The following is an 18,300-nucleotide window of genomic DNA, read 5'->3' as shown; positions in this document are numbered from 1 at the left end:
TAGAAAAGGGATTAATAGGAGAAGGAGAGTGAGGCCAAGACATACTGTGTTGGTAGAAGAAGGATTAGTAAGCAGACGGAAGCAGGAGAGAAATTTGCAGTGCTTATTTCGCATTAGACAGAGCCATAGGACGTGCAGAGACAGAACAGCAGAGGAAAGGTACCAGAAGGACAGAAAAGGTATAATGCATGAAGCAGTGTAGCTTCACTTTCTGGTGGAGCTGCCATTAGAGAACAGCAAGGGAACATAGAGGGGAACTGCTGAGTAGAGAACAAGATTCACTAGTTAAATGCAGAAAAGGAAGACATAGACAGGAGGAGGGAGGGGGTGAAAAAAAAGTTTCAGAAAACTGGTGTCTTAGGCATTTGTGGTAGTGAAATAAACCTGGATGACAATGTACAACATGAATGAACATTTGGGAAGCACTTAGAAGTCAATGAGCAAATATAGCTCTAGGTATTTACTATGTTTCATGCAGATAATGAGAGAAGAGGCAAACATTAGTGTTTGCAGTCAGAGTTGTTTGCTTTCCCAATTAGAGTACTGAAGTGCAGGGTTTGGAGGCATTTTCTGGGGTGAAAGGGTTAGCCTGGAGATTTGTATCACTTGTTTTTATTCTTCTCCCTTTCTCTCTTTCTCTCTCTCGGGAACCGAGTGTCCCATTGCAGGAGAGCAGAAGTCAGCCTGCGTGGACAGCCGGTTCTCAAAAGGACCTGGCTCTGCTGGATCCGCCATCATGCAGCTCCCTGTGCTGCTGCTCCTTTGCCTGCCACTACTTCTTAGCTTGCTTGGCCAAACTGGAGCTCAGTTCCCTCGCCAGTGTGCTACCGTTGAGTCCCTGAGGAGCGGCATGTGTTGCCCAGACTATTTCCCCGTGTTTGGGCCAGGTACTGACCGGTGTGGTGTGTCTACGGGCAGGGGCCGATGCGTACAGGTGACTGTTGATTCACGACCCCATGGCCCACAGTATATCCATGATGGGCGGGATGACCGTGAGCAATGGCCCATACGCTTCTTCAACCAAACCTGCCGCTGCAATGGTAACTTCTCTGGTTACAACTGTGGGTCATGTCGCCCTGGCTGGAGTGGACCTACCTGTAGCCAACAAATCAATATAGGTAAGAGCATTAGAAATATGACATGAAAATTGCCTGTTGGCAGTGCTTGCTTCTAAATGTACTTAGCATCTTTCTTTTCTTTAAAATACAAAATGCCCCTTATTTATTTAGCAAATGTATGTTGCCATAGGCAGTTGCTAGATGAGTTGTTCAGCTTGTGTACCAAGCATTTGTGTACCAGAACATTTACTACTCTATAAAAGGAAGAAACAAAGCCTGTAGTAAGTGAAGGATCAGGACCAAGTCCATTAAAAAATAGAACATCTAAGTTGAAAAAATTGTGTTCTTTGGAATTATATAAGAGTAAAACAATGTATATAGATACGTATGTGTGTTTGTCAGTATGTCTGGGAATAATGCATATCTAGATAACGTGTTTAATACCTTGTGACTACTTTAAGTGTGACAGCAACTCTTTTGATTCAAAATCCCTTAATACATTTCTAAATTGTGAACCTGGCCTTGTAGATTTTTACTTACTTAGTTGCTGTCAATGTCTTTAAAAGCCTGAACTCATGACTATGAGCTGTTCGGATGAATCAGCACAGGGACTGGTGGGTCTTTCTGAGAGTTCTCCTGTTTCATCAGTAAACAAATGTCTAAAATTTTCTGAAATAGTCATGAAATCCTTGTGGGATTGGAAAAATATTGAATATTGTAGGTAAATTTGAGAAGACAAGGAGGCTCGGGGACAGATCCTTGCAATTGAGTCAAAATTATCTGAATGAACAAGATTTCAGTCTTTACTAGTGAAAGTTTAAAGGTGTTATTGAAATTCTGTAAAATCCATAATCCCCCAAGTGAGTAATGGATTCTGTTGACATGAGAAACAACAAGTCTTTAGCACAAAACGTGCAATGCCTCTTGCAGAAACAGAAATCAGCACTGCCATTATTTTCACCAGATAAGAAACACTCCATGAACATGAGTGTATGTTCCAGCAAGGGTTAACAAAGGACTGTTTACAAATTCAAAATCTGAACAATAAGATTCCTTAAAAACAACTTATTGAGGGCTGTGGAAAAGACATTAGGATTTAATTCATCTTTTAAGCTCCAAGAAGCAAACTAGAAAGCAGAAAGTATGAATCATGAATTGGATCTGCTAAGCCAGGTTTCACCCTCTGATGCTCTGGCCTGTTCTCTTTAACAATGATGATAACTGAAAAATAACGAAGAAATAAATGTTAAAACACACAAACTCAGCAAAGTAAATCTGGAGAGGGGCATAAAGCAGCTTTAGCTGATTTTCTAGGATATACAAGAGCACTTTTACTTTTCTCGCTTATTAAGTCCTTTGCTACTCAGTAAAATGCCAAGCAAATCAGATTTGTCATGCATGATAACGTGAGTTTAAAGAGGGGAAATTAGCTTCTTATTATGCTTTAGGTTTCCACCTCCTTTGTCCATCCATAAAGCTAGTCCCAGTCACTCAGTCTTTAGAAATAATTATTGTATTACTGTTGGCATATCCATATAAAGCAGCTGTAAAATGCAGTTTGGTGCCTTCTTATCTTCTAAATTCATGCCTAAATTTAATAATAGTCCCAATTTTTTATTGTGGTTCAGGCACATAGTTTGAAAACCAGAAATGTTAAGCTGCCTATGTAAATAAAAATTAGATGGATATTTTTAGTGTGCTACTCAAATCAACAACAAAAAAACCTTCAATGACTGGGGCTAGCATATCAGTTCAGTTCTGCAAAACAGAAAAGCATGTTTAAGGATACAGAGTCCTTGGATGAAATTCATGTTTCGTAAAAGTATTTCTATAAACTTCAATGAAGCCAAAATATCTCCCAGTGAATCAACTTCATATAGTGAAATGTAATTCACTTTTATTCTTCATATTAATTCATGCTGAAGACCTACTGCTTCTCATATCAACATAGTCTATCACTCATTTGGACAATTATGGATTTTACAGTATTTTTTATAGTGAAAATGGGTGCATGTTGAAGAATAGCTGTGAGGATTTCTATCTGTGTCTTAGCCTGAACTTAGCCTGAAATCTTCCCAGTCCAGGTGAAAGAGTGCTGGACTGGGACTGAGGTGATGTGGATTCTGTTTCTCTTGCTGATACACTGGTATTTCAACAAGTCAATTTTCTTCCTTGTTTCACTGTCTATATGTGGGCAAGCACATTTTTAAATGGTTTTGATATATACTGCTAAAAAGGACTAATATATGGCTATTGTTAATAATAGTGGACAACGACATTAAAGAGAGATGTTGTACTGTGTGAAATTCACAATTCACTGGTGAATCTGCCATTTTTCCTACAAAAGTTCAAGCATAAACAACGTACTTCTTCACTAAATTGTCAAGTGGTAGAGCTTCTGATTGTTATAAATTGCTGTATAGTATTACTTTCTTGTAAAGTATTACAATAGAAAACAAGTATATTGGATGAAGTTTTGAAGGGTTTGTGTGACAAAGAATTCTTTGTAATTTCTCTGACAGGATGGAAAGATAATCTGTAACAACATTTCTAAAAGCACTAAAACCACAAGGTTTGGGGTTTTATTTTTATTTAGCTCAACCTTTCTTATAATAAACAACATTTTTTATTTTTGCTCAGTACTCTCTGAATTGCCTCAATAAAAAACAGATGAATGCTTCAAGAAAAAGGGACTTATCTGGAATTATTAGGAGAAAAATAAATTAGTCCTGTGGCATCAGACTTGAGTGTCTGTTACTTTGGTAACTTGCTGCTTCTGTATCCTCACAGTCAGGAGGAATCTTCTGGACCTGAGTGCAGAAGAAAGGAGGCGTTTTGTAAATGCCTTACACCAAGCCAAGGTGACAAACCATCCCGATATTGTTATTGCCACACGAAGACGTGAAGAAATATTTGGACCAGATGGCAACACACCACAATTCGAGAATATCTCCATTTATAACTACTTTGTGTGGTCTCATTATTACTCTGTCAGGAAAACTTTCCTTGGTGCAGGGCAGCAGAGTTTTGGAGGAATTGATTTCTCTCATGAGGGACCAGCTTTTGTCACGTGGCATAGGTACCATCTACTGCAGCTTGAAAGAGACATGCAGGTAAACTCTGCGTTAATGCTGAGCCATGTGTTCATACCATGTTTTGTACAGTTAAAAAACTTCTCCCCATATTCCAGCAATAGGCAAAAATGTCAGCAGCTCTTTCTATGCACTGAAATAATTCTACTTCAATTTCAGCAATTCATTAGGTATACTAAACTTTATTAACAGAGTGCATTTAGGTTTCAGATTGTCATTGTTATAGAGATACTAAAAATAATATTTCAACCAGAGTAATGGAAAATGTAAAAGTTACATTAAAATCCCCTCTAAAAATAGACACAAATTCTAGATATATCCATAAAAGGCATTTTATTGGACCAACAAAAGTTATTATCAGCATTATTTTTAATATTAAGCCCCTGATTCTTGAGCAAGACTAATCAAAGCAGCAGAAATTCTAAAGAAAAGTATTACAGAGGTGGCCTGGGGATTCAGAATCACATTTTATTTGTATCATTAGCATAACTGGTTAGAGAAATTAGTGTTCTGTTATACTTTGTTCCATAAATCAGTGATTCTTTTGTTTCCCTTTCCTTGTGTGGAGCTATCCATAAAAGGAATATATTATTTTATGGACCGTCATCATTCTTAAAGAAGATAGAATTAAGTTTTCAAGGTCGAGATTAAATAGTCTTTGAAATCACTTCAAGTGTTTCTACTAGCTTCAATGGCTATGCATCAGGCTGAGGTAAAAACTCCCTTCAAAAACTCACATTTGACATCAGTGGCATTTCATTATGTGGAAGCCCTGAGGAGTTCTAGCACTTGGTGATTTAATATATATTCCTATTTATGTTAGTGAACTTGATCATTAGTTAACCTAATTAGGTTGGCCAAGAAATCCTGGTACACAAATATTGGAAGCCAGGATACACTCCAGAACTATTCAGCTCTAACCCATACTAGAACGAAACAATGAAAATTTGAAGGGCCAATGTCCCTTTTCCTTACTTTTCCATCTGCTCAGTCATTCCAGAGTTGGTTTAGTTAATCTATGTGCTGTAAATGCTGCTGTTGTTGACGAGCTACTAAAAATATTTGGAAAAATGGGGTTTCAGTATTAAGTAATGTTTCTACTATTTATGATACGGTTTCATGGAAGAGGGACTGTTTTATTAATGAGGGAGATCCATGACTCAATTCAATACTCCAACTATCTGTTCTGTTGAATAAAGGCATCAGTGTGAAAAACTACCAAAAGCTTTTACATAGATTTAATAGATTTTCCATAGATCTCCTCTCCTCCATGAGGCAGGACTCTGACTCTTACTAAGGTGTATTTAACAGTTCTTTACCATCCTTCCAGCAGTAAATATAGCTGTCTGGGTCACATATATACTAATACTGTATTTATGTGGTTTAGAACATGCTGCAGGACCCCACTTTCGCACTGCCCTACTGGAACTTTGCAACAGGACAAAACACTTGTGATATCTGCTCAGATGACTTGATGGGAGCTAGAAGCAATTTTGATGTGTCTCTTATCAGCCAGAACTCAATCTTCTCTCAGTGGCGCGTGATATGTGAAAATATAGAAGACTATGAAACTTTGGGAACCATCTGTAACAGTAAGTATGACTGCTAGCAGATATTTGGAGAGAAAATCCTTTTAATAATAAAAAAATATAATACTTTACATTGCAATGGCTTTTCCCAGTCAAAAAGTCTTAAAGTGGTTTCTGAATATTCTTGATCCAAGTTTCACCAGTCTTCTGAGATAGTACATGCTTATCATCTGTCTTGAGGCACCAAACAGTTCAAAATTTCATCAGGAGCTTGTAGCAGAGGAAGAGCTAAATGCTTTGACTTCCCTTCTTATGCAGTATCTATTCATCTCCTGTGTCACAAATAATGAATCTGGCAGTGTAATTTCTTAACTGAAGCTTAACTTTGCTTCTGACTATTCCACTTATCACCTTCATGGCATTCTGCTCCTAAAAGGAGAACATCTAACAAATTCCCATGTTAACTATGTGAGGCATGTTTTGAATGTGAAGAATATTGAATCTTAATACTTCTACCTCAGCTACAATAGCTAAGAAATCCCAGCAAGATTCTTGTATACCCATCACCTTCAAGTCACAACTCAGCATCTTCATGAAAATAGAAGGGAAAAATAGGGAAAAACCACAATATTGGGTTAGTCACCTATATGATCAACTATAGTTTCCCCAACTACTCTATCTGGACATCCTCAAAACTTTTGTCCTAGGTCTCATCAAGAAATCACATTAAAAAACTATAGAAAATTTTCCCAAAGCACTTACAGAACCACAAATTTTCAGTAAGAGGTTTCTAGATGCTTTTTTAAATCCTTGAGTAAAGGATCCAGCACACAGGATCCCCTGAAGATTCAGATTCTTTGCCTCACATGAGGAACTGACCCATTCATTCAGTTTAAGTGTCATTTGTGAGTTTAAGTGTCATTTTTTTCCCCTCCATGGTTCAGTCATTAGAAGGATGCATTCTGTGGCCTACTGTTTCACACCAGTATTGTTTTCTCTCTTCTCTCCACTTCCAGGCACTGAGGGTGGTCCCATCCGAAGAAATCCTGCTGGAAATGTTGCACGGCCTATGGTACAGCGTCTCCCAGAACCTGAGGATGTGGCTCAGTGTTTGGAAGTCGGTGTATTTGACACTCCTCCTTTCTACTCCAATTCAACAGACAGTTTCCGTAACACAGTAGAAGGTAAACATGGCAAATAAAAGGACCTGGAACAACTCCAAATAAGTCAAGGGAGTAGGCTTGCCATTTTTCCTCTTGGAAGTATGAGTTTGGAGACAGTCTATTGGACACTAAAGACGTATTGTTCTTAGCATTAAGTATTAGCTTAGTATTAAGTGGAAATAACCTCTGTGTAAATTACACTATAGCTTATATCAGTTCTTTAAATGCGTAAGAGCCTCAAAAGTCTGTCACCAGTGTACTAAGTAGAAACTACCTGAGATCAGGTCCTTGCAACCTAGTAATAGGTTGCCATTGCTGAAAACAGACAGCTTTTGCCTGTGGATTGATGTAACTGCATCCTTGAACGAGGCCAACAAGTGCTCATAGCAGTTACTCTTGTATCCAAATTAAAATAAACAGTAGAAAGCAGAAGAAACTGTAAGCCTTGGTAGTACTTGATGAAATGGTATTGAAGTAGTAATTGAGGTCTGAGTACAGGATTTACTGCTAGACTTGTTAGTCCTTCTCTCTGGACCATATAACTGTTCTTCTCTAAGCTCTACACATTTAAAATGAGATTTTCAGTCCCTGGCATCTGAACACACACACCCCTCAACACAGAAACCAGCCTAAGGATTTTGATTCATGCTGTTCAGCCAGTACCCTGCCAACTGCTTCTGCACTTTAATAATCCAGAGTTTTTAACAGGAAATACTAGGATTCACAAGAAAAGATTACCAAGTGACAGTTCAGATCCCTGTCAGACCTCCCATAGATCCTCTGGCTCTTTGAAGAGGCATAATTCCTATGACGGGGAGGATCTGCTCCATTTTCTTTCTCATGGAGAGCAAAATCAAGAATCTGCACCAATCTTTTAAGTATATATGAAAGTTTTGGATGCTTAGCACATTTGACAAATGGGCTATCAATATCTAGGTATCTAAATGTGGTTTTAGCCAACTGACTGTGCAGATCCCTCTCTAGAAAGTTTGGCCAGAGGTTGAAAACAGGGAAAGTTTTCATGATGCTTCAGATCCTGACATCTGACATGCGGGTTATGAGATATTAGGCACTAACAGAGTTACATAGGGTATCTTCACTGAAAAAAACAGAGCATGTGAAGCTTTCTAAGATGTGTTCGAGGTAAGCACGGAAATTATGTGTGGAAACAACAGCTGGCTCATTAAGATAGATGGCAACATATACACACTTAAGTCAGCAGTTAGAAAACACATGCAACTATTTCAGTTATGCTGAATGATATATAGGTCCCAAACATATACTTTTATTTTCATGCTACCATCTGGTTTATTTTGGCCATTTTTGCATTAGATTCCAGAAGCCTTGCACTCCACATTCTCTGCATTCTTTTGTAAAGGCTATTTTAATCTGAAAATTATGCATGCTAAGGACATTTCTCAAATGCCAGTAGGTAGAGAATTAGCTACTCATTTACGTTATGCAAGGCAACACAACAACATGACAGCCTTTCAGAGGAAAAAGTATCCAGCTGGGATGGTAGCTTTCAGACAAAATCTTCCATGGGATTTATTGTGTTCTCCTCTGTTTGCATATTCAGGGTACAGTGATCCTTCAGGGAAATATGACCCAGCAGTTCGAAGTCTTCACAACTTGGCTCATCTATTTTTGAATGGGACAGGAGGGCAAACTCATTTATCACCAAATGATCCCATTTTTGTCCTCCTGCACACATTTACAGATGCTGTTTTTGATGAGTGGCTGAGAAGGTATTCTGCAGGTAAGATGTGCTCATGGACAGAGGCGGGATGGGTGGTTGTCAGTCTTTATAGTCACAGGAGCTCAGCTGTTCCTTGTGGGACAGCAATATGGCCCTAAGCTTTGGAGAAAGGGCTGGAATTTTAATAGTAACAAAGTTACTGTTATATAGAGACAGAGAGAGAGAGTTACCAAAGATGCAGTAGTAACAGGCAAACTCCTTTCCTCACCCCACTGACATCCATTTTCAAATCACTATCTGTGAAGGGATTTGACCAGAGGTACAAGGCATAATTGAAGAAGACAAAATGTGCAAATACATTGTCTCCATAGAGCAAAGACATGGAGGGTCCAAATACTTCATGAACATTCCGTCATTGTGTGGAGTAAATATCTATGTTTCTTCTTGTCAAACAAAATCAGATGCCATGCACACCCTCGTGATTCATTTTGACCACCTTTGTGATTTACTACCAGCATTCCATAACCATTTCCACATCCTTTCAAAGGACGGTCACTGTTGCTGCCCTTGTTTCTTTAACTCCAAAAAGAAGAGAGAAAAGGAATAAGGGAGGAAGTGAAGAAAGGGAGAAAGGAAGGACAGAAGGAAGGAGATTGCAGTCAGTGAACTGGGGGGAGAATTTTGCGTAACTCTAATGTCTGTGCATTAGTCTGCACAAAGCAGCAACTGTCTTCCTCTTAGGACAATCCAGCCGCCTCTTCCTTCTTCTACAGAAGACAGTTGCTGTTGTACAACTGAGACTTATTTGTGCAGCTTCCACAACCTGCCTCATATATTTTTCCCATGTCAACTATCAGAGAGTAATTGTATCCCCTTGCGCTACTTACATGACCTATCACAAGTTTTTGCATCATCTTATCAAGATGGATTTTTTCTTTTTTTTTTCTTCAGCTGACTTTCTCCTGATTTACCATAACATTGCAAAACAATCTCACTGGAGTTCATATCAGCTGTCCTCCTGAACTGTATGAGAGAGCTCTTCATCACTGTTACAATCAGACAAAGCCAGATTGTAATAAAAAGGTTTTCCAAATCATCCATATATATATATGGAAATATATATATATATATTTCTCCTTTTCCATGCAAGAAAAAAATGAAAAGCCCAACAGAGGCAGAAAATTTTACAATTTACTGGTGGTTTCAGTTAAAAAAAAACAGAGCTATCATTAGCAGTCTTGCTTTTGGACAAAGCCAAACCCTCCATTCTGGATCTGTTACACTGGAATACCAATCCTTCTAGATTAACTTAGGTTAGGAACAAAAAAAAATGAAGTACTCAAAACCTTGAATCACTGTTGGAAAAAAAATGAAGCAGTGCAAATCATTTTGATTTTGTTTACAGAAGTGTGATTTGACTTTCAAATTTAGATATTTCAACATATCCACTGGAGAATGCCCCTATTGGACATAACCGACAGTACAATATGGTGCCTTTCTGGCCTCCAGTTACCAACAATGAAATGTTTGTCACTGCACCAGAAAACCTGGGATATAGCTACGAAGTCGAGTGGCCAGGTAAACTGTCCCACCCAGATGCTTCCTCTTCTTCTCTCACCATATCTTTATCCCTTTAAGTTTATGCATCATATAACAAAGTTGGTTCAAATTTCACAAACAATTTTTTGATGCATTTGTAAAGGTCTGTTTCTCTTTTCTTTCCTGGTTTTCCAAATCTGTTCTGTTTGGCATTTAGTACAGCTAAATATCTACTGATCATAGACTGTTCCTGCATGAAGCTCCCACTATCCACTTCAGTTTTTGGAGGAGTTCTCATTTGGATCTAAACCTTGCAGAAGGTCCTTATTCCTATATCGTATGCCGTCATTAAATCACTACAGGGAATGCAAATCCCTCACAAACCAGAGACCAGAAAAAAGGTCCAGGATTGTTTTTAGAGTATAACAAGAGAGACTGAAATATTCGTGCATTTTGGAACAAATATTATTAACCAAAATTTAACTAGTTCTACTTCACAACTCATTGAATAATGACAGATATTGAGCTTTGGTCTGTCCCTCAGATGTTTATCCATATACTTGACATTTACTTTTAATAACTTTCCTTTTTGCTCTCCTTCCTGTAGGTCGGGCTCTCCGTGTCACAGAGATGATAACCATTGCAATAGTGACTGCATTGGTTCTTGTTGCAATTATCTTCGCTGCTGCTGCATGTATTGTACGTGTGAAAAAAAATAAGGATGAGTTGCATCAGCCTCTCCTTACTGACCAGTATCAGCACTACTCAGATGATTATGATGGTATACCAGCACCGAGCCAGTCTGTTGTTTGAAGAGACAGCACTTTTTTGCATCTGATTGAAACACTTTATTTGGCTGTATTTTATAAACGGTTGTCATCCATCTGCTTTAAAATAAAGAGCATAAACTGTCAGCTGTCTTGATATGTTTGCTTCAGGCTTCACCTCCTCTATCATCACACTTGGGCATCAACAAGTCACCTTTGCAATGCTAATTCTGTGTTGATTTTAATAGAATTCCACTAACTCTTCAGGGCTCACCTGCAAGCCTTTTTCATGCATGTTTCTGTAAAATCTGGTAAATTTTATTCAACTTCTCAAGAGTCAATGTCATCTGACCTCATCTAGCCTTTATGTCCAGAATTCTTTTATGAGGTACTTTTGTGAAAAGGTCAAGTATAGAATGGGACGGAAGCAAAATCCAAAACAAAAGTAGACATCTTGGATAGGGGAGTGGAAATGTGTTTCAAAATAGCCAGTGTGCCAGGCAGGGAGCCACAAAGGAATTCTTAGGGGAACAGTGTGTCTGAAATCCAATTTTATTCATAGAACACAGTTTTCATCTCATTGCTGCTTTTAGGTGGATCCGTGAAGAGACTCATCACCGAGAAGCCACTCCACCATATGAGCAGTTCAGCTGTATGTTCAAACCCAGCTGCCTGAAGGGATCATTCATCTGAAAGGACAGCTGGCAACAGCCTTTGTTTTATTTTAATTTTCATTGTTCACTCTCTCATTCCCTTTCTCTCTCCCACTATCCCCACGGTAGGGCATTCTTCCCAGCAAAGAGAGACCTTGCTTCAATACCCTCCTGCAAGAATTTAAACCCACATCTCTTGCACTTTGAGAGAAGGCCCTAGGCATGAGCCTGCAGAATAGACTTGGAAAAATAGCCATAAGGAACTGCTGTTGAATTTATTTAACATGAGTCAGCAGGAGAGCAACTAACTGACACCTGCCTTTACAGCCTGAAGAAGGGCCTGAGGAATCAGACTTGAAGCCTCACCTTCTCTATCTCATCATTACTGGGTACCAGTAAATCATCTAATTGTCTTCCTATGCTGGCTTATTGAATCTAAATCAGCAGTCATTAGCTGACACACAGAGATGTTCCTCAGTTCAGACTATTGAATCTCACATCATGTACTCAGTTCTCTAATGGTCAGACTATAAAGTCAAGCTGTCTCTTGTCTCTCTTTCTGTCTGATCCCAGCTTCAACAGAAAAAGCAAGTAATTTGGATTGAGCTGCTTCAGTCTGAGGTAGCTCTCCTAGACATTAAGTTATTAGGCATAAGCAAGGGTCATGCCTTCTATGTGTGGTGTTAACCTCAGTGGTTTCAGCGAGTACCAGGTGTGCTCAAAGCACACTTATTCAGTTGCGAGGAGATATGTAATTTATACATTGAGAATGATGCAAATAGGAAGGCAAGTACTCTTGGCTAGGTCAGTAGAAGATGGATTATCATCTTAACCTATCTTACCAAGCATGGGGCATGGACAACAAAAAAAATTTACACATGTAACTGATATTTAGGAAGAAAACTTTCACCTGTGGCGCCCACAACACTAACATAGATTAGAAAAAGGTGTTTTCAGTTGCACTCTTGGTTTTAGTTACAATCTAGCCAAACAGTATTTCAGGTACACAAGCAGCAGCTTTGATTTCAACTTAAACGCCTGTTTCTGCCATTCTTGCTTGTAGTGCGTAGCAACTTAATGAGTCATCCACTTTACTGATTTCAATGGATTAGAGCAGGGTGATTCAATGTACTTTGGATTGGGGTCAAGAGACCTGGATTTTATTCTTAGCTCTGTTACTGACGTGCTGAATGTTCTTAGCTAGCATATTTTTACCTCTGTGACTCATTTGACTCATTTATAAAATGAAGATAACAGAGCTTCCTTTGTAAAATGTTTTGACTTCACTGGGTGAAAAGAAGCATACAGGAGCTTGATAGCAGAAGGAAAATGGCAAAATCAGATTTTGTGAAGAGGATGTCAGCCATTAAAGCTATTCAATCCTTAAAGCAAAAACATACACTCATGGTTTGAGCAGGCCATAAGTCTTGTGGGTCAGAGAATGAGGAGACCTGCCTCCTAGTTACAGCTGCCACACATAAACAAAGGAAGCAAGGTAGATTTTTATAACAGACTTAAAAAGAAAGGGAACAGCAAGCACAGGAAGTAGAGGGGGAAGGAAAGTAGAGAACTGTGTGTGTGACCCATTCTTGATAAGAGTCTCACAAGTCCTTTCTTTGGTCACTGTTTGCAGTACTCTGAACTGTGTCTGGGTGTGGAGAAAAAGTTCCTGCCATTCATTAAGGCTGCTTGGTGTTTGTTCCTAAGCTAATCTGATGGGGAAAAATTGTTTTAGGTTTGAGAACTGAAATGGCTAGCATATGAGATAATTAAAAAAAACAAAACAAAAAAAAACACCAGAAAAATGAGTGTGTGACAAATGCAGGCTTTCACTTGTTATATGGAGGTAAGAACAGGTAGCAGAAGTCACAAGGAGAAGAGAGGCAGTGAAAAGCTGGAAAAAAGTACTAGCTGAAAAGTCCTAAGTGCAGCAATTATGAAGTGTGTGATGTCACTTCTGTCTGCCACTTTTGCTCCCTGTTCTTCTCATGAAGATTTATTCATGTAAGGGCTGTACAAGGCAGCTGTAAAGGATATCTGGAAATGACAAGAAAACAGAGCTAAGTTCATGTTGAACTGATGACCATGTCAAAAGGAACTCTGAAATAGGTAGCAAACGGTTGGTACCATTAAGGAAAAACTGAAAGGAGCCTCAGATTTGCATATAAACAGAGATCTCTAAAGTGCTGTCAGACAGAAACTCTCACACAAATTAGAACTGTGTAATTTATGCAAAATTTGGAGATTGCTGAATAAATATTGATAATGATGCTAAGGGAACCAAAATCCATGGATGTAATTGATGATAGACTCTTCTTTCACAGTTATTGGCCTAAATAAATGTCATATTGTTATTGTTTTGATTTAGAATGCAGTGACTGTATCACCAAAAAAAAAAAAAAAAAGTGAAAAAAAGAAGAAGAAGAAATAAAATATTTTTAGGTGTCCCCTACAACTGGGGATGTTAATGATTTTTTTATGTTTATTTGCCACCTTAGTTCTCTAACAGTATCTAAGTTTGGCTTTTGAAATTTATTTCTCTTATAAAAAGCAAATTAGTAGACAGTAACTAGTCAATTCAAATAATGAAACAGTAATTCAGATTCTCTCCAGAAGATATTAAATTGAGATTTTGAGAATATGCAAGAGATAAAAGGAATTATGGTCAGGAATTTTAGAAACAAAAAGAAAACTGTCAAAGCTGCATTTGACCTTGGAAAGGAAATACTGAAAAGGTTCTTTGACCATATAAATGAAAATGCAATAAATGCAGAGCCAAGATTAGCATGATTCAGATAAATTTTTCTACATTAGGGATAGTCAACCTCCATTTTCCATAAGATGAACTATGTTAATCTTGTACAAAAAGAGTTAAAGGCTTATAGAATGAGAGACAGAAATTACTCTACAGACAGAAACTAAACAATACATCTGCTTCAAGACAGCAGGTAATTTCCATCTAATAACCTAAAAATTACATATTAAACTGTAAGTCCATCTGTAAGGTGTTTGAATAACTTTATCAGGTCAGCCAAAGTATTGTGCAATTGAGAGCAGCAATGTGTTATGGAGAAGGGAAAGTAAAAATGTTCTGTGCAAATACAAACTTATTAATCCAGACTCAATAGCTTGACAGTCTCTAAAATAAACCATGAAAATACAATTCGAATCAAATACAGGACACATTTATGAAAGTTAGACCTTGCTAGCAAGCTTAATATCCTTCTTTGATAAGATCATTCAAAGATTTTATTTAGGAATTATATTGATGCTGGAGCTTTTGATAAAGTGCCATGTGCTTAAACCTCAAAAGTTAGGAATTGGAATACGATCTGCAAACTGGGAAGAGAGTTAACTAGAGGAGACACGATGATACCATATCGAAAGGAGTACCACTGTAGGGCTCATCCCTGTAGCCCTTTAGTAGTAGAATTACGGAGACTGAATCAGCCTTATTTAGAGAGATGCTGATGCAAAAAATTACACTGCGTGTGTAGTCATCACCCTAGGACAGTATTGGAAGAGAACATGCTGGAGGAGAACATACAGAGGGATAAGGATAACCTGCAGAAATACCTTGTGAACTTTAAGATTTGAAGAAAGGTGAGAGAAAGTGAAATAGCATACTAATGATACCTCCCCTCTACCCCTACATTCCAGTTACACGAATTTCTTCTACCACATATGAAATTTTCTAGCAAGGAATAAAAAAAGCATTGCAAACAAGTTTATAACAGAAAACAGAAAACCTTGCACCATCAATGTGATTCCAGTGTGAAAACAGCAAAGGCAGTTGGTCATATGATGCAGCATAATTTGTTCAATAAATGTACCATATATCCTGGAAGTTTAAAAGATTCTGTAAGTTGACTGCCTATAATGAAGGCAGCATTTGGGGAAAATTTCCTTTACAAACTGGTATTTCTAAAAGAAAGAAAATATTTTCAAACTCAGATTGAACAAATTAGTGGAAGCTGATGAGGGATTAGGTCGTTCAGTTAACTTCCTCTTAACAGTGGGTAGTAAAATCATAATTTGCATGGACATCTGCTTTGGACATAAAGCTGAACTATTTTTCTAACGTAGAGAAATATTTCTAACCCCAGAAGTTTCACCTCTCCTATGGAAGAGGTGGAAGGGCTAAGCAATACTGAATAATAATGGCTTTATGTTAACATAGAATTGGCATGACTCCCAAAATGAGATTTATTGCTGAAGTGTATTCAGTTTGTCATCTTAATATTTTTTTATTGTCAAAAAAATGCCTCCCAGCTAAACATTTGACTATCAAAAGAATATTTTGGTAAGGAAGCCTGATTAAAACGGAGATGTTCATTATCAAAATATTAATTTGGAGCAAAATGTAAGGATCTCCTCTCTAAAAACTGAATTTTAACTTGAAATCGCATCAAATCTCCAATTTAGAATGAAAGTACTGGCTTTAGCACATGCTTTGTTCAGGTGTTGTTTTACGGTAAAGGGAAAGTGAAAAGGCATTCACGATATTTGCTTCGTGCTGCTCATTGGGGGGAACTAAAATAGCACAGTTTCAACTAAGAACCTTGGGTTGATTTCTGTGCAGATTTTTAAATACAGAGCATACTGTGCATTGGTTTTTGTCATCCTGCCAATCCTATCCTTAATGCCCAGAGGCACCTAAGGTAAGCCACTGCCAATTTCAATTATGTCCATCTCTTTTCCCCTTTCACCCCTCAAATGCTGGAGGCAAAGAAGAGGACCTAAACAGTAATTTTTCAGTGAGTTACATTTGCATGCACACAGAAACTGACTTTAAGACCTTTGGCAATCAGCCAAACATGGATTTGGATTTTATAACTAGTAAGAGCTCTTCAAGGAATAGTACTGGTGTGCTGCTGAAGTCAGTGACCCCGTTCAGTACAGCAGGGACCCATGGTCCTCTGCTTGAAGCAAAGGAAGCTGCAAAGGAAGATAGAAGCAATGCTACAGAGTTAAGCATCCTTAATTTGAGGCTGAACTGGTGATAGGATGACTGCCTAGGAGGATTTTAAGCTGTCCACACAACCTGTCTGTTTACTACTGGTGTTAAGTTTTATTTTCCTTCAGTTCAGAAAGGTTGAGAAAAAACTACTGATATAGATAAAAGGCCTTGTGCTGAAGAAAGTTTTTCCAAAGAAAAAATCTCAAGGGAGAAAAGAGGAGGACGAGAAAATGTTCGTTCAGAAGCTGAAAGTTGTGTTGTAGCTGAAATGGTCTCAGGCTATTAAGCTTGAAGTTTGCAGGAAAAACAATATTTCTCTCTAGACTACCAGATAATATACCAGAAGAAAAGTAGCTCCAAACAATATCTTTGCACCTAAGGCCTCCAAGTGGAATTTTGACTCTATGTAACACCTTTTACAAATCAATATATAGAAATTATTCTCAGTATGAGCACAGCATAGTTAAAGACAAAGAACAAAGTAAAACTAAATAATATCGAGTGATTGAATTATTATGTCATACAAGAATCAAAAGTAGAGATGCTGGTTTCAACTGGACATTGGATGACAGGGATCATCTGTACACTTACTCAATTTATATGGAAAAAAAGTCACCCTTGCTAACACCTACTAAGCAATTGCATTTAATATGAGCATAAACCAAAGGTCTCATGTTTAAAATAAGGTGAAATTTCCATTTTACACCTCCTTAGGCACCATATTGCTACTGACACCACAGCTTCAAAACTGCTGGCAGTAAAATTCCCCTGTACTTCACCCACACCCATGCAGGGAGCACGCAAAGAAGGGCCTCTGCCACAGGCAGGCCTTGCTGCTTGCCACAAGGCGGCACATCGCAGTTCAGGCTGTTTTCTGTCATGGAATAGAAAACTTCGCAACTAAAAAGTCACTTCAGGTTCTAAACACAATTTTTTAAAAAGACATTTGAACTTCCGTCCCTCAACTTCCTATTCCAAAAGAATATGCCTAACTCGTATCTGCAATTACTGGTTCACAACAGCAAGTAAATGCTGTCCTTTGGGGAAGGTAAATTTTTTTTTTTTTTTTTTTTTTTAACGGGGGCAAAGAAGTGATTGTCATATTCTTTTTTTATTCCTGTATCTACAAGTGAGAAGAAAATGAGGGCCAACCAAACACTGATACTATTTGATATTAGCAATTTATGATCTGAATCTGTCCTTTTAGCACTGCTAATATTTTTCTTCTGGCAGTCTTGGAAGATAAATCAGCAGTTGCAGCAGCAGGGCCCGCAAAAAGAGCATCACTTCTTCAAGTGAATAAGAATTCAGAAAAGTGACGCTGATAACAATCAAGCTGGCATAAAAGTGGTCAGTTACAATTTTTTCAGCTGCACACCATCACTCAATGGCAGCCCCTGGCCTGGATTTTTATCTCAGTTTGGTTTGGGCATAGGTGCTGGCGGTAACCTACAGCAATTCCAACACTCTGGAGTGCATCTGCTCCCTGAGGCTCCCTGCGGCCACCGTGCAGCTCCTGCCACTGTGCCTTTCCCCTGTGGTATTCTCTACAAGGGTGGGCAAAAGAGATTGCAGTCACACCTCATGACAGATCTGTTCACCCCTTCTTGAAAAACTGTACGGTAATTATTAATCAATGATAATTTGGAAGCAGGCTAAAATTTGGCCATGAACTGCAAAAAAGAGGTTGAAACAGTATTTCACTGACGGCATTTCCTTTTTTGAGTAACTTTTCCACGTGTTCTGTCATCAGTCTGAGGCTTGTTATAATTACCTTTAATGTGCTCTTTAAAATGCCTTTTCTAGGAGTGGAGATTTGGGGTCAGAGAGGAGAGTACTT

At 38.3% G+C, this 18,300-nt stretch overlaps 1 protein-coding gene across 1 annotated transcript; it reads left to right on the top strand.

Moving 5' to 3' along the window:
- Nucleotides 1–735: 735 nt before the first annotated feature.
- Nucleotides 736–10,903, top strand: TYRP1 (tyrosinase-related protein 1). Its single transcript, XM_009696084.1, has 7 exons — nucleotides 736–1,118; nucleotides 3,849–4,171; nucleotides 5,538–5,742; nucleotides 6,696–6,863; nucleotides 8,422–8,601; nucleotides 9,973–10,119; nucleotides 10,688–10,903. Exons 1-7 carry the CDS (start codon nucleotides 737–739, stop codon nucleotides 10,891–10,893), a joined length of 1,611 nt encoding a protein of 536 aa, XP_009694386.1. The 5' UTR covers nucleotide 736; the 3' UTR covers nucleotides 10,894–10,903.
- Nucleotides 10,904–18,300: the final 7,397 nt, after the last annotated feature.

Source organism: Cariama cristata, unplaced genomic scaffold (assembly GCF_000690535.1).
Source record: "Cariama cristata isolate BGI_N322 unplaced genomic scaffold, ASM69053v1 scaffold5680, whole genome shotgun sequence".
NCBI classification, from domain to species: domain Eukaryota; kingdom Metazoa; phylum Chordata; class Aves; order Cariamiformes; family Cariamidae; genus Cariama; species Cariama cristata.
The sequence above is the reverse complement of the archived record's forward strand: the minus strand, read 5'-3'. Positions and strand labels throughout refer to the sequence as shown.

Excerpts from the sequence above, each read along its gene's own strand:
- TYRP1 (XM_009696084.1), top strand. The coding sequence starts at position 737 with ATGCAGCTCCCTGTGCTGCTGCTCCTTTGCCTGCCACTACTTCTTAGC. Across the intron at positions 4,172-5,537 it reads AGCTTGAAAGAGACATGCAG|AACATGCTGCAGGACCCCAC; the intron begins GTAAACTCTGCG and ends TATGTGGTTTAG. Across the intron at positions 10,120-10,687 it reads CTACGAAGTCGAGTGGCCAG|GTCGGGCTCTCCGTGTCACA; the intron begins GTAAACTGTCCC and ends TCCTTCCTGTAG.